The 15,413-nt window shown below is 45.7% G+C and overlaps 1 protein-coding gene across 1 annotated transcript; it reads right to left on the bottom strand.

Annotated features, from left to right (window-relative positions):
- Window positions 1-3,007: 3,007 nt before the first annotated feature.
- Trus (programmed cell death 2 like trus) lies at window positions 3,008-15,349 on the bottom strand. The gene is made up of 6 exons (XM_077704256.1): window positions 14,988-15,349; window positions 13,638-13,810; window positions 12,697-13,227; window positions 10,252-10,368; window positions 9,124-9,281; window positions 3,008-3,520 (listed from the first exon to the last, which is right to left on the bottom strand). The coding sequence occupies exons 1-6, from the start codon at window positions 15,084-15,086 to the stop codon at window positions 3,384-3,386; spliced, it is 1,215 nt and encodes a 404-aa protein (XP_077560382.1). The 5' UTR covers window positions 15,087-15,349; the 3' UTR covers window positions 3,008-3,383.
- Window positions 15,350-15,413: the final 64 nt, after the last annotated feature.

Genomic DNA, 15,413 nt, shown 5'->3' with positions numbered 1-15,413 from the left:
TTCCTGTCGGAAAAAAAAAGATTCTCTGGGCACTGAAGTGAATTTGTAAAGCTTCTGTTTTTGCTTACATTGGATAAACACACTTATTGTTTATCTGGTTGATAAGGCGATATTTGTTTTACATAGCTTGAAAGAAGTAAACGTACCATACGCGGTCTGTGCCGGCCGCACCAGCTAAAGCAGTGACTTCCATACAAGAAGCTACAGCGATGGGACAATGTCCGCCTTCAAAGATTAGACTTCAAACCAGTTTCGGTTCTGTGAAACGACATGCTTGGCGTATCGCTGGCTGGGCATTCTCGATATCTTAGTGATCATCATACTGTGCTTCTGTCATGTTGTCGGCTGTAAAATGCCTCAGATAAGCCTGCCACATCACCCGAGATGCTCAAATGCCATGCGCTTTTCCCCCATCTTTGGAGCTTGCCTGTCTCGTGCCTGTATTGCAAGAGGCGTGCTCGCACCAGGCCAAGGGTCGGCTGATTCGGGGCTGTGCCCACTGCCTGCAAGCAGTTGGTGATAATGGCAACACGCAACGAGAGCTAGCGCGTCGGTGTCAGTCTGCACGCGTTCTGCAAACACACTTGTGGAGCAATGAATGTTGCACTGCAAAAATGGTGAATTCAGTATAGAAAACATTGCCCAGAAACAAACAAATCAACTTGAGAAAAAAAAGAAAGCACTATTGGGGATTCGAACTTGTGAACTGCAAAACAGCGATGGAAGACTCCAAAACCACCCGCCGCGGTGGCTCAGTGGCTAAGGCGTTGCGCTGCTGAGCACGAGGTTGCGGGTTCGATTCCCGGCCGCGGCGGCCGCTTTTCTGATGGAGGCGAAAAGCAAAAACGGCATCTTCATCGTGTGCACGCGATTTCGGCGCACGATGAAGATCCCCAGGTGGTCAAAATTAATCCGGAGCCCTCCACTACGGCGCGCCTCATCGCCTGCGTTGCGTTGGCGCGTTAAACCCTACAATCAATCAAATCAGACTCCAAAACCACTCTGCCACAAGCCAGCACTGTCAGGAATGGAAATATAAAGTACCGTAAAATTCCCAGGGAACGCCCTCCGCCAAAACATCGCCCGCACCCCTTTTAAGAGTGAAATATTCAATTTAATAAAACACCCAAAAGGTAGCCCACCCCCTAAAATCGCGCTAGCTTTGACGCCTCCAAAAGCCCGGGAAGTTACCTCCGCGAAATTGTCCCTAGGCCACAACAGCGTTGATGTCCCGATTTCAAACAAGAGGCACGTGTCCTGTTTGACTGGCAACAAAAGGTGGAAGAGGCTGTAAATGGGATTAAAAAAGTGTGGGGAGATGCTGGAATCATTTAAGCGGTGCAGCATCTAGACAAGCCATAACTGTTCTGAAGACGAGTTCAACCAACTGGCCTCTGCGAGCACGGAACCAGCGAGGGGTCTCAGAGCTCGGGACAGCATGGTGGGCGAAGCGATGCAACTCGTGCTCGACTCTGACAGCGACGCCCTTCGATGCCTTTAACGACGATGAGTGAACAAAATAAAGGCGAATCATCTACTGATGTGTGGATGCAATCCCTTATTTGTCCTTTAAGCACTTTCCCTGAAAGTTCGCCCATCTCGAATTTTCTTTTCATATCTCCGCAGTTTTGATTGGCGGTTGGGCGACTTTTTTAGACTTTTTCGCACCTGACCCGAAAGTTTGCCCACCACATATTTTTCATTTGATATCTCTGAAATTTGGGTGGGCGTTCTTTTGGAACTTTATGGTGTATACTGTATAGGCTGATTACATTTTTTAGTTTTGGCTAACCAGGGTGGTGCAGGCAGCTGAAGACCACAGCTTCTTGGACTGAGAAAGCCGACCAGGACTACAATGACCGTTGTTTTTTTTTTTTAATGAACGTTCATTCCTCCTAGCATTACAAGCAGCTTAGGTAACTGTTTCCTAAATAACGCTCGTGCAGTAAGTCCAAATTCCCACAAATATGTCATCTTTAGTGACTGCGTTCCTTAGGCAAAAAAATGATCACTAATGTGTGGTCATGCTGCTTGGCTGCTGTGCTAGTTCACCCAGTGCAAAAAGTGCTTCCCGCACCCTGGTTTTACGCTGTACGGTAAAAGCTTCGGCTGATTTTATTTTCTTAGTACCTATATTGACTTCGCTGACTCTTCTCCCACCTTCATTTGGCCTTAGACTTTTCTACTAGCATGCACTTGTGTGGAGCAACTTGGACTTGGAGCTTGATACAGTCTACAAACTAAACCAACTCATTCTTCCAGGCACAAACGTGTCGTGGCTTAGTTTCAACTGAATGAACGAATTGTGACAACCCGCCGGCCAACTAAACGGTGGGCAGAGTGATTCTGTCGGAGGGTCGGCGAGCCGTGCAGTATCGCAGTCAAGCCAAGCCAAGCCATCTCGTTTGAACGTCAAACGAAACGTCATAGGAAATCGGCAAGGAGTTTGCAGAGAGCATGGCAAGGAGGATGCAGAGTGGACAGCATTTTCGAACTGATTTTTCTACTTAATAAAGTCGTGTAAACGCGGCGAGAGTGGTTGAAGCATGGCCTAGAGACTCCACACTACAATTTGCATTAGTAATCCCGCAATGTTTACAAATCACTTCAGTGTCCCTTCAAATATACTTACCATGTGCTTTGAAGGCGAAAATCTGGTGACACTTAGTAATGTCTTCTTCACAGCTACAGTGTATTGGTGTCTCTTCACTTTCAGTTCGCAAAAATTCTTTGCTGCTACTGGGCGGGCTATTGCCGCACGTTGCAAGTGGTAGAACAAAGGTTGGCAGCGTTATTCCTTTCTTCAAGGCACATACCCATTTGGGGGGTTGCTGTTAGCAGCTAATGTGCCTGCTTCACAAAAGGCGCAAGAAGAAACAAAAACAGAAAGAAGACTCAAACATGGTGTAGCAGGAAAGAAGCGGGTCGAAGTAAGACGAAGAAACAAAAGCGAACAAAATGTGCAAGTACTTTCATATTCAAAGCACCTAAGCAGATTTAGTGCCCTGAGGAATTTTTTTATTTACTCTTATAAGCCGCGGCCATGTTATCCACTGGACAGCAAGGACTGTAGTTTGTCACAGAATGGGGCAACCAAGGCTCCCGGCCTTAAAACGTATGCATGGTGGGTTTAGTAATCCACAGAGATGTCGGCAATTTAACTCCTTTTTACCTCCAACTTGAACTTGCACTCACTGAACAAGGGTTAACGACTGCAAAAGTGATTAGTGCACATTTAATGCTCAAGCTCACATTTCTCACGCCAGCACGACCACATTACTTGCAGTCTTTCCAACATTTACAACTTGTCCAGTCGAAGTTGCGCAAGTTCGACAACGAATGTCCAGGTGCCATGCTCTTCAGAGTCACTGCTGCCTCCTCCATTAGCCCAGCTTATCCCAAAATGCGGCATCGGGATCCGGTTGGACTAGCGTCACTTCGGGAAGCCACGCGTCCCCTTCTTTCCAGCAGCTTGCACTGCAGGAGTAGAACAGCACCGTGCCGAACTCCACGGCTGGGCCTGGAAGGGAAAGGGTGTCCACTCAGCCTGGCTGCAACTGACAAAAGTGTTGACACCCAACCACATAATGATGACGCGCTCGCGCATCGACGTAAGCACTGCAAGCAACCCCATGGCAGCCATTGTACCTGTAAAGGCTGCCATACAGCTTAGGCCTAGCGCTGTCTTCGACCGAAGCTTGCCTTCACCATTTCTGACCATTAAACTGCATCTGATCAACAAACGACAAAACCAGGACTGTTCTTTCTGCACAACAACCCACCTTCAGGCTGGGAAGACACGCGTAGGGATGACACTGAAACCCCCTCTCGCTAGCAACTCAACTCTGCCAGCCAACCAGCTGTCCATTCGTACACCCGGGTGGAACTGGTTTGGTGCACTGCACAGATATCTCGTTTGCTCATACTTCGGTGCAACAAGCGCATAGCAATACATTCACTGTATGCCAGAGTACACCTGTTTTACGTGCGCTTACACCAAGCTGTGTCGATGTGCAAGTACACCGATATGTATTGCATGCCCATGTGGTTGGGCTTTGCTGTTCATAGGACCCCTTGGCATGCACTGTAAATGAAAGGAGAGGGCAGTGAACCAAGTGAAAGGAGTAAGAGAGAACGAGCTTTTCTGTCACCCACACGTTCGTTCGTGTTCATCGTCCCCATGCAACATGGGGGCAGAGGAGTTAGTAGCGGATTTCGAAGCAATGGATTTTGAACCTACCCTACCAATGAGGCTCTGCCACCTTCATTTTCTGGCTTACAGCTGAAGAAATACTAACCGCATTCCCAGCAAGCAAAAAATTCGGAGCAAAGAACCCTTTAGAGGACTTTGTCTCAAGTGATGCAAAGGATTGGAGCAGCATCAACTCCTAAGCATGGACGTGAAATTTCGACAGGGGCACATTTGACACCCCAAGTTGCCTGGGCGTAGCTAGGGCACCCGTTTTGGAGAATTTGGGTTAGGCCAGCGACTTTCCCTCATGCTAGGTGCAACCCGTGACGTCTCTGTAGGTGGATAACAGTTCCTGCCACACCCAAGTGGTTATGCAGTGTAGAGAAAGCTGCATTTAGGAAACTTTCCTCTCACTTCACACACATTTTCACCAATAAATTCCAAGAGCAGTTGGTCACATTGAAGCGATACCACTACAGCGTTGCATCTTAGCTCCGGGACAGCCCCAGAATAAAGTGCGCGGGCAGAACTCATTCAACGGCTGCAGCACCAGTATGACCACGCACGCCTGTGTTAAAACAACCGAGTTTCTTGCTGGTGTACACTAGAGGAAAATCTGGGGCTCAAGTCTAGGCAATCCGCACTTCAGCAAGCGTGCCGTCATGTACCGGGTAGCACAGAGAATATGTTTAATGGAAAGCACCGACGTTAGCCAAGCTGTCACACTGGCTTGCTACGGCAGATAATAGGAGTGTTCCACTTGTCCTCAGCACGGCTCATCAACAGACTGGAAAGTGGCTGCAGAAAACAATATTATTGTAAAAGATTAACTAAAAGTTAATTTATCAATAGTGGAGCTCCAAAATATTTGTTAGGGAATTTTTGGAAGCTTCATGCAAGAAGAACAAGAAAAAAAAAAAAAAAGCATTTTCGGTGATTTTGGTTTTGGGAGGGAAGAGAAGCCATGCCGTCCGCACACTGATTCACACGCTCCCCAAGCACTGCGAAGCTTCCAGTTAGCCAAACAGCGTGAAGAAAGCGTTTACTTTGTGTATTCGGAGCGTTTTTTGCAAAACATAATGTTATAGTATAAGAACTATGCGAGTTCGTTTACAGTGCACGCGTTTTGCAATACCAAATGTAAATAAATTTGTGACGTATACCTCGCCATCTGCTTCCACCTGCAAGAAACTAAGTTTCAGTAACTACCGAACCAAATTTTTTTTAATCTTGAGAGCAAGAAATATCACAGAAAGTTTACAAACTTGTACAACATAGCCTGCAAGTGAAAAATAAAGAATGACAACTACGTCGAGAAATTAACCTGACACTAAAGCAATGTTGGGGATTCGGAAGTGCCTTGTTATGCTATAAGTCAAAACTGAAAATGGAAAACATTATGGCAGTGAAATTTAAAGCGACATTTTCGATTTGTTTTAAATGAACATTGATATTTGAAAATGTCTCTAAAGGGCTGTCTGTTGAAGACAAATGAGAACTTCACCTGTTACAGCATTAAAAAACTACACAAAACATATACAGGGAAAGCTCGCTAATTTGAACTTCAATACTTCAAATTTATGGACAACTCAAACTGTATGATTTGGTCCAGCCAAGTGTCCATAGAAGGTATGCATTCGAAGGTCTGTTTATTTGAACTACGCGCCCCCGTGCTGACATCTTGGGGCCTGGCGCGCAGAAAGAGAAACGGCCCTGCTGTATACATCTGAGGCTGCGTCGCCTCTGGAAAGGAGAGAAAAACAGAGGGAGAAGTTAAATCGCATAAAAGCGATCTAAAACCCTCATGGCCGACGTTTTGGAAGGAGTTTCTTTGCAGACTACGTGGATGTGGACACGAGTCCAGGGTGTGGGGCGTGCTGACAAATGGCGTCACTTCTGAGGTCAGAGGCGTAGAACCTGCCTTTGCCAGTGACCAAGAGGAGGTGGTGGACGAAGCACCATTGCAGCCACCGCTCGGACATAATGGCAAGATGGAAGGCCGCCCGTCTCTTATTCAGTTTTAGAGTATGCAAAAAAGAGGCCTGCCGCTTGTTTCGCATGAAGTTTATAACCCTGAATACCACAACCACAAATTTATTGAAGCTCAACCGATCCTAAGAGTTTCCTCGTGATTCAACCAGATAGCTCAGTGTGATGCTAAGGACTGAAGCACTGTATTCAACGCAACACGTAGAGGCTGGTACGCCAAAGCATGCCAGCTATTTAGACTGTTTTTCATTAAAAAAAGAAAAGAAAGCAAGCTTTTTCTGGCAAAGCCGTGTTTGACACCACTGTTTCTGGGCTCGGTCCCGATGAGTTGGGCCAGCGGTAAGGGTATGAAGTAGATCTAGGGATATCTGGAAACCGTAAAAATGATAAAAATATGAAAACAAAAATCTGGGCAAGTTTGCATTTACTGCAGACATAAAACAAAGTACTTTATTTACAGAACACTGAAAACAATAATAGAGCAAACCAAGTACCGCAGAAAGGAGTTAATCCAGAATTTATACACACTTCGCACTACTGGCAGTGAAGCAACTTAAGTTAGAAGTCAACAGAAACTGTGACATAGTAGGATGATCCTTACAACCGGACGAGTGCCTTATACCGCCGAACATGTTTTCCAGTTTGTGGTTGTAGGTGCACCCAAAGATGTAGTACCCAAAAGGGGAACCAAAATAAAGATGGGAAGTTTAACGTACTTTTGATCATAACCCTTAGTCCACAAGCCATTATGTCAGCAAGAAATCTGCCCCCAGCTGGTTCTGTGTGCTGATCCCATGCGTCTACGTAATCTAAAAAAATCTTATAGGAACTTTGCGTCTGCATTACCGTACTTCAGAGCTTTTTGGCTCGTCCTTACGGTCATTATGCAGATAAGCCTGTTCATTCCTCTAGCTGTTAGTTGCGCATTTGTGTATGCACGGAATCTACACGTTTCCTGTGCACATACAGTCCTTTGATCACCTGATCCCCAAAAAGTTGGAATGCTAAATATACAGGGTTCGCACAGGTCCTTGAAAACCTTGAAAACCCTTGAATTTAGAAGTGTCAATTTCAAGGCCTGGAAAGTCCTGGAATTTTTAAATGGTCCTTGAAAACCCTTGATTTTTCTGGAGATAATCAATGGCCCTGTCTTTTCACAGGAATTCAAAGTGTTTGTCGTGGATTTTAGGTGCTAACAAATGTAAAGAAACATTGTAACAATCAAGTTTCAGTGTATTGCGTGAAATTACAAGTTTGGTGGGAGCAGACACTTGTCAATCCAATCCATGTCACGAAACAATCCAGTGAAAGCCAGCTTCTGTTCTCTATCTTGCATCTTCCATATAGTCTGTGGACGCATGCTCCTTGCATGTTTCCTGTGCCTCATACGCTCCATCTGCGTTTGCTTTTACGTGCAAATGGTGGATGTGTACATTGTTCATCCTACCTTGAGCAACACTTGCGGATTTAATTTTAGCTGATACTCTTGCTGACAAAGGAGGAAATGCAGGCAACAATAACTAAGTTTTAAAATCAAACAGCCTCAGCAAACACAAAGGAAAAAGAAAAACTTCTAAATACCAGCCATGAAATAAAAAATAAAGCTGGGGAAGCATTTACGAACCCGTTAGCAACTATCTAAATGTGCACTAATGTGCTTAAGTATTGTGCAATAAAAAACTTTTGCATTGTGTTAGAAAAGTTATAAATAATCCCATATAAAACGTTAGATGGGGACCTGGAAAATGTGTTTTCTGGTCCTTGAAAGTCCTTGAAAACCCTTGATTTTTTGCTCTTCAAGCCTGTACGAACCGTGAATATACTCTCATTTTCTTTTTCAAACTAATTTCGCTTCAGATGTGCACGCGCTATGTTGGGCATAACTTTCATATTAACAGTGTCACGGTACGACTCTTAGGCTGTCTCGATAATACCACTGTGAACATGGCCAGATGGGGTCAGGTAACCCCTGGACACAAATCCATTCCGCACGTTTTTAACGGTGCGGAAAATCTGAGACGAAGGAAAGTTGTCTTTTAGGGTCCACAGAGTGCTTCAGGCTGCTTCTCAGATGACTAGCAGAACCTATTAAAAGCGTATATTGTACATTAGTTAATCATGAAATGATACCTAGACAAAGTTTTTAAAAACCAGCAACAAATACACACTATGTGGGCTTCACGTTCATAACTTTAACTGAGTGTCACAGAGTAGCACTTTCTTTATATTTACTACTGCAGCAAGATATTGAACATTAAGGTTTTGCATATATATTGACGAATGACCCCACAGTGAGCATAACCCTGCCGACCAGGACACACCCGCGCACTTTGCACGCTCTAATGCAGTAATTACCCCTGACAGAGAAATATTCCGCTGGAGTCACAAAGAACCCTTGGCACCGCTTGGGCCTGAGACAACAAAGGTGAGGCTCGCAGCAAAGAGACACTGACAACGTTTTCTTGGCTGGGAATATTTTTATTGGCTAGACGTGCACCCGGTTTTCCAGGACAAACCATGAAAGGCGGAGAGCATTCCCATGGCTCTGCTATGCCCCCTTGAATGCTCTGTAAGCCCAACCAGCATGAAAGCAAGCACAAAGAAGCCATGCAGGCTATACAACAATAACTGAGCTGTTGGTGGTCTTCAATGACTGAGGTACTTGAACTTGACAGCCTATCTACCACCCAAGCAGCTTTCAAACAAACGCACCACGGGAAAAAAGAAAACTGAACGAGGACTTTGCGACAGAAGCTTGGCGGCTCTCATGCATCCACTCGGCACGCAGCACCCCTCACGGCCTCTCCAGTGGTGCCCACGACAGCACAGGACTGCAGCGCCAGGTTTCCCTCCAGTGTATGCTACATAGTTTAAAACCCTGCGGTTCAAACTCTGCCTGCCCGTCATGCATCCCCGACCAACTGTGAAGAGTGAGGCCTGACCTTGCAACTGGGCGCAGCCTTGCACCTCCAGGCTCTGGATGAGTGCAGGCATGGCCTGCAGCTCGAAGCAGCGCCTGGCACCACAGCTCTCGCACCTGCTGGGCTCCCAGGACGGGGCTGGCTGGCTGATGAAAAGCGGTGCACCCTCCCAGCAGAACCTTGGCCACCAAACAAAAACGGCATCAAAGGGCTGCAGGTGATGCATACACGTGCTCCTTGATACGCGCCCTGTCTTTTCAAGGATAAAAGTTTATTAAAGGTGTACGCTTTTCACTTTCTACGTACAGCGTCATCTTCTCAACGCACTGCAGTTAGCTGTATTTTGGACCCAAAGGTAGTCAGCCTAAATTCCTAACTAGGTGCTAAGCTGGAATGCAGACACAAAGTGAAGAAAATCAAGGCACTCACTGTTGCCAGAAGAGTAGCAAACAAAGGGGAGTATGCTCCCAGTTTTCAAAGACGATAGTCTTTTCTGGGCAACCTAAGCTCGGAAATTTCTATCTGTTCGTCACTCGATTCACCCACTTGGTCAGAAACTGAAAGAATGCTTGAACAGGAAGTATACAGCACAGGCAAGACCTTTCCAAACTACTAAGAGTGGTTGCATACAACAACCTTGTTGAAACACGAGTACATGACTGACAGTAGCAGTGTTCATTTAATTACGGCCAGACCAGGATTGGTTTCCCCTATAACAACTACAAAAACAGTGCATTACAAATGTTGTTGAAGAGAGGCAAGATAAAAGTAAACACTAAAAAAAAAAAAAGTTGTCTCTTCAAGCTGTTTTAAAAGCAATTGGAAGAAAGGGTCCAAACATTGACGAGCAAGCAGTGCAAATGCGGGAGAATCGAATCCAATTGAGCGAACTTCAATTAGCCTTCATCGTGGTGGGAGGGAGAGGGGAACAGCATTAGAGTTTGGAGGGGAGAGAAGAGGGGGTGTCACATGGCAAGGGCAAAATTTGCAGTGAAGCAGGCTGATTTGAGAGCACTAGACCAGGCCCACCCATCAAAGAGAAGTCAGAAAACTAGGCGGAAGAGGGGGAACGAAAGGATAAACGTCAATTCTAAACATCCGAGGGACCATTTGCATGCAATTAAGGCACGGGCCACCATGGTTGCGTACCTGATCAACTGGCGGGGACAGCGCTGTAGTCGCTTGTGGAATTTGTGGAAGATGGCATCGTTGTAGCTGGCCTTCTCGTAGGACTCCTGGGCGTATGTCATGCCGCCTTGCGCTTTGCTGGAATGAAACAGGGCGGTGGCTGTTGCAGCAGCAGCAGAACACGACTTTTGTTTTGACGGGTTACCAGACAAAAATTTCCCTGTCCTCACCCCACCCTCAGCAAAAATCACAAAATCGCACTATAACAATTACAAACACGAACATTTGTACACTCAGCCTGAATGAATTTACTCTTCCCCACACATTACAATGCTTTGTGCAAATTTTGTCCACAACTAGGCACCCACTGGCATACAATTCTTGAACGCACGCACAACCTAGCCTGATCACCCCTCTCCACTCATTCCTTTCCTGAGCTTTGGGAGGCACTGCTGACCAGTTGTCGGTTGAAGGACCCAACCATTCTGGTGACTCGGGAGAAGACAGCTAGGACAACACACGGATTCCCGGACAAGGGTTCGAGTCTCATGCTTGAGCTCACTGAACTGCTTTAGGGGCGAAGCCCCTTAGGGGCTGGGGCTGTTGGCGTCTCATTTCGTCGTCATAATCGTTGTCTCATGTAGTCACGGTACTAAAACACCGGGAAACTTGTTTACGCCTTGCGCTTGAACAAAACGCGTACTAAAAAACACCAGGACACACATTTGCACCTTACACTTAAGAGCTTTCTGCATCAAAGGCAAGAGACTGTTATAGCAAAGCTGTATACCTCTACCCCCACCCTAGAGCCACTAAATAAGCTAACTTCATCTAGTGGCTCTACCCCACCCCTTTCATCTCCGTTGGCAAAAACGCCAAGGTGCCAAGAACACACTTATACACTGTACGCTTCGCCCCTCCCCAGGTTTTGCGTTAGTGGAGATGGCCCGGGATTTTTTTTTCTCTCTCTGTTTTGCACCCTAGTAGAAATTATTTCCCGGCTGCCCAGCATCCTAATTCCAAAATGGCTCCACATACACCTATGCACTGCTTACGAGCTGTGCATATGAAAACGTAAGTTTACAACTGAAGAGTGCAACAGGCCAAATAGGATTTGGCCCAACAGAATATTACAATGCATCATTATGTTCCTGAGCTTTAGGTTAATGCACAAAAAAGCAGCAAGTGGCAGTCACACACATCAGCAGTTTAATGAAATAAAAAAGAGACAATTAACTAGATAACTTCATAAATTATATATTTTTTCTTTTGCATACGGGCACTAGCATCTGGACTACATGCAAACATAAATGTGACAGAAATATGTCAGTTCTTTGAAATGTTTACAGAATAAGGAAATCAGACGTCCCTTTCCTAAACAAAAATGTAAAACACACCAAGCTTAACAGTGAACACACAATGCTCAACACCAACTGAGGCTGATCACGCTTCACCCAACGCACTCTTTTACTCTTTGTATAACTGAAGTTTTTTACTTTTTATTTTAAATTTAAATATTTGTTGTTGCTTTCATTTATATCCCCTTTTTTCTTCAATTCTCACGAGCGTGTTCTCGCATAATCACCTGGTCTTCGGCCAAACGAACCACCTGTGGCCTGCCTACCCATAGACCTGTGAAAACGAATGCAGGTCATCATCACCAGAGCTCTTCAAGGTGGGCTTCACTGCATGGCATTTAGCATACCTACATTGCACGTTCAAGTTATTTATTGCAAGCTTCATTTAATTTCAAGCTGTTCAGTGTGTCCTTCGGAAAGAAAGGCAACCAAAGGAAACAGCTTGTATATAGATCGCTTGGCATGTTGTTGGGACACAATCCTTTTCCACAAGGCATATGCATATCTTGTGACAAGGTTAATGAGATCACGTAATTAAAAAAATATCAGTATTGACACACACAATAGTGCACAAATGTGCCACAGGGAACACTAATTATCAAAAAGTTGTTCGTGTCAGAAGAAAGCAGACGAATCAAAGACGATGCTTTCGTATTACTGGAAGTGCACAACAGAAAAGGATGACCGATAGCCAGGGATCTTTTCTCCGTTAAGTGGGGATTCAAAATAAGCACAGAAAAGAGGTGGCAAACCCTGCGGCGTAATCGCAAGCTTTTTGTCACCTGTGAAAAAGTCATACGTAACTTGTCTTGGACGTCGCTGAGTGCATAACTTCAAGACTGCACAATCTTACTGACTGTATTTGTAACAGTTCTCAGGACCCGTCTAAAAAACCTAAGGCGGTCTAACGTAATCCAAAGCCCTCTTGCAGAATGCAGCTTAGAGCACTGGTGTCTGGCACACCAGGCCCTCAAATAAATTTAGCCGTTCTTTCACAGCTTGCACTTTTCATACTGTGATTGATACTGGAGGCACACTCGCTCTCCCGAGTGGTGGCCAAATCCGAAAGCACAGCACAAAACAGAGAAGAAACGAAACAGATAAGCACCTGGGCATTCGGAAAGCATTTCCGTCTCCCGCCTCAAACTCCTGCAGCAGCTTCCTGGTATGTGCATCTGTAGAAACTTCGTCAGAGAAGGCACTTTCCTCCACCACAGCAATGTAGTAGCTTTTGAAAACAGCACCCTGAACTAGGCCATCAAGCACCGCGCTACGCTCAAGTTCGCTTTTCTTTAAGGCCGTCATCGCTTCCAGCGCCTCTGCGTCGGCAGCAGGCTCAGGTTCGACAGGCATTTCCTCCATTTCAGAATCGCCTGAGGGGGCTTCATCTTCTTCTTGAGGAGCAGGCGAGGTTGGTGATGAGGTGGCGGTTGCGACGGACATGGATCCCAGGCACGTTTCCAAGTCCCGAGCGTTGTCACTGTTGCACGCCGATGAGGACGGCACACTGCCCCACGAGTCACTGTCCCAGTCATCTTGGCCAACCAGCCAATCGGACAAGAGGCCGGCACTTGCTGTCGCTGAAGAGCCGACCTGTTCAGCTGGTGACGACCGCTCTTGACTTCGGATGGCCCGCCAGCTGAAAGCAAAAAGTCGAGGATCAATTTTGTGTCGGACACTTGATGATCAAATTCTCTCACTTTCCTCCACGACTGCCGCATCAGCGAAAAACAAAATAAAACCGAAAGCAATGAAAAGTTCGAGAAATGTTTTTTTCTTTAAATTAGATTTACTTAATCTTTTAATTAAAGCAGGTACACCATTTTACACTGGAGATACACATCAGTAGTAAAGTTTGACTCGTCGAACCAAGCGACTTCAATACATGAGTGATTACCGATGTCGCTAGATGCACTGCTAATCACGTTGGCAGCGCACATAGGGTGAGAACTTTTCAAATTTGTGCACGTTCTTGTTTTCAGCCACGCAAGTTCAAGCATTGAAAATCAGTAAGCAAAGTTTGGTGCAGTTTGTTGTGGCCGAACGCACCTGCCCTGCTTGTTCCAGCAGCTGGGATTAATGCAGCAGAAAATGTAGAGCGTCCGGTGGTACCAGTCGGACCTGTCCAGCGGGCTGTAGACCTGAAGAGCCAGCAGGAGCTGCTTCGAACAGAGGGAGCACGAGAGTTCTGGTAGGGACCTCAGGGCACTCGTGGTCCAGTCCTGTAAGCAACACAAAAAGAAGAGAGGTAACTTGGACGAAGTCGAGTGGTTGGCACCACCGAGTGCTGTAGGAGCTGCTTGAAGGGAGCATGAAGACGACACGCATCCTGGTTTTATTTGAAACAACTGGACTTCGACAACTTGCTCAACTTCACGCTGGTGCTGATCGAAGGAAAAAAAAAAAAAACGATCATAGATACTGATGAGATTACAGCTTTCTCGCTACACAATATGTGAGCGGCGATACAATTCAAACGGTGAGATCAATACAATTCAAACGGTGAGATCAAGCACAGCCAGAAGCACCATTAATCACGTTTACCGGTAGTTGCATTTGGCTGCGGCCACCAATCACACAAACAAGCTCCTGTGACGTGACAAGTGCAGTGAGAAAGTGTCTAGTGAGTTTGTCGCTCTTTAATCTTATTATCTAACTTAATTGGTGTGGTGTTATTGTCAAGACTGGCATGATCGTTATTCTGGCACGCAAGTCTTTCGAATAAACGAGACTTGCATTTCGCCACTTGGAGTCAAATGACATTTGGTTCAAATGACATTCGGACGCTAGTGTAGCAGGGATATTAAACCCTTGCACACATGATCACAAGTACAAGCTCATTAGCAATGCACCACACATTAGCAGCTGACAACAACCTACGAAGTGCGCAGTTTTGTACACGTGTACGGCGTCCCAGCAAGTTGATATCTCGCCTAAATGTTTCATTCGTCAGTTCTAACTAAATTCCACTGTACCATCTGTACGCAGAAGATAACGGAGTAAAGTTTTCACCGGCAGACCAGCAATTTTTTAACGCCTCCTTTACCTTATTTAAATTACCCTTAAAAATTCAACCAAAGCTATTCAGCCACCCTCTCAAATGCCAGGTACCAGCGGCAAAACTTCAACCTGGTAGGCGCGACCATTCACCTCAGTCAAAGGTGTGCGTCAATTTAAACGGCAGAAATATATTTTGATGTGCACTAACCCGACGAAGAATATTCACATTAACCAAATACGTGCTAAAGATAACTACATTAGCAGGAACCTTCTTAAGTTTAGTCATAAGAACTTTCAGAAGTTTCATGATCAATCGGTTCACTCCTGTAAGATGCTTCATTCGTCAACGAAGCAGCGATCACATAGCGTCATCGATTAATCCCAGCACTGAACACTCACGGGTATTCCTCCAACTTTGTTGATCTGCGAAGATGTGGTGCCATCACCGACAGGTTCATCTTTCAAGCCGAGGTAAAAACATTTCGCCGTCGCAGCCATGGTACAAGCATGGCATGGCACAATGGACGACCACCACGCACGTGTCCTGTCAGCGCACAAGGTCTTGAAAGGATCTAGAGCTCAGCGGCGATGAATAAGCGCTAAACGAAATAAAATTACAAATATCTCGAGGCACTCGAGGTAACAAACAGAGATATGTCGTTCGGGGCTTCGTTATATTGGGAAATTCGGTGCGAAAAAAGGATTGCTAGCGCCAGCGAAGCAGACGATTGTAAACAAACGCAAACTGGATAGATTGGCTTGACTCTGAGCTGACTTAGCTCACCTTGTATTTGTTGAACTCTACTATTATGTAGTGGGCGTAAA

Source organism: Haemaphysalis longicornis, unplaced genomic scaffold (genome assembly GCF_048455015.1).
Source record: "Haemaphysalis longicornis isolate Haplotype H1 unplaced genomic scaffold, Haemaphysalis longicornis Haplotype H1 scaffold_3, whole genome shotgun sequence".
Classification (NCBI taxonomy): domain Eukaryota; kingdom Metazoa; phylum Arthropoda; class Arachnida; order Ixodida; family Ixodidae; genus Haemaphysalis; species Haemaphysalis longicornis.
The sequence above is the reverse complement of the archived record's forward strand: the minus strand, read 5'-3'. Positions and strand labels throughout refer to the sequence as shown.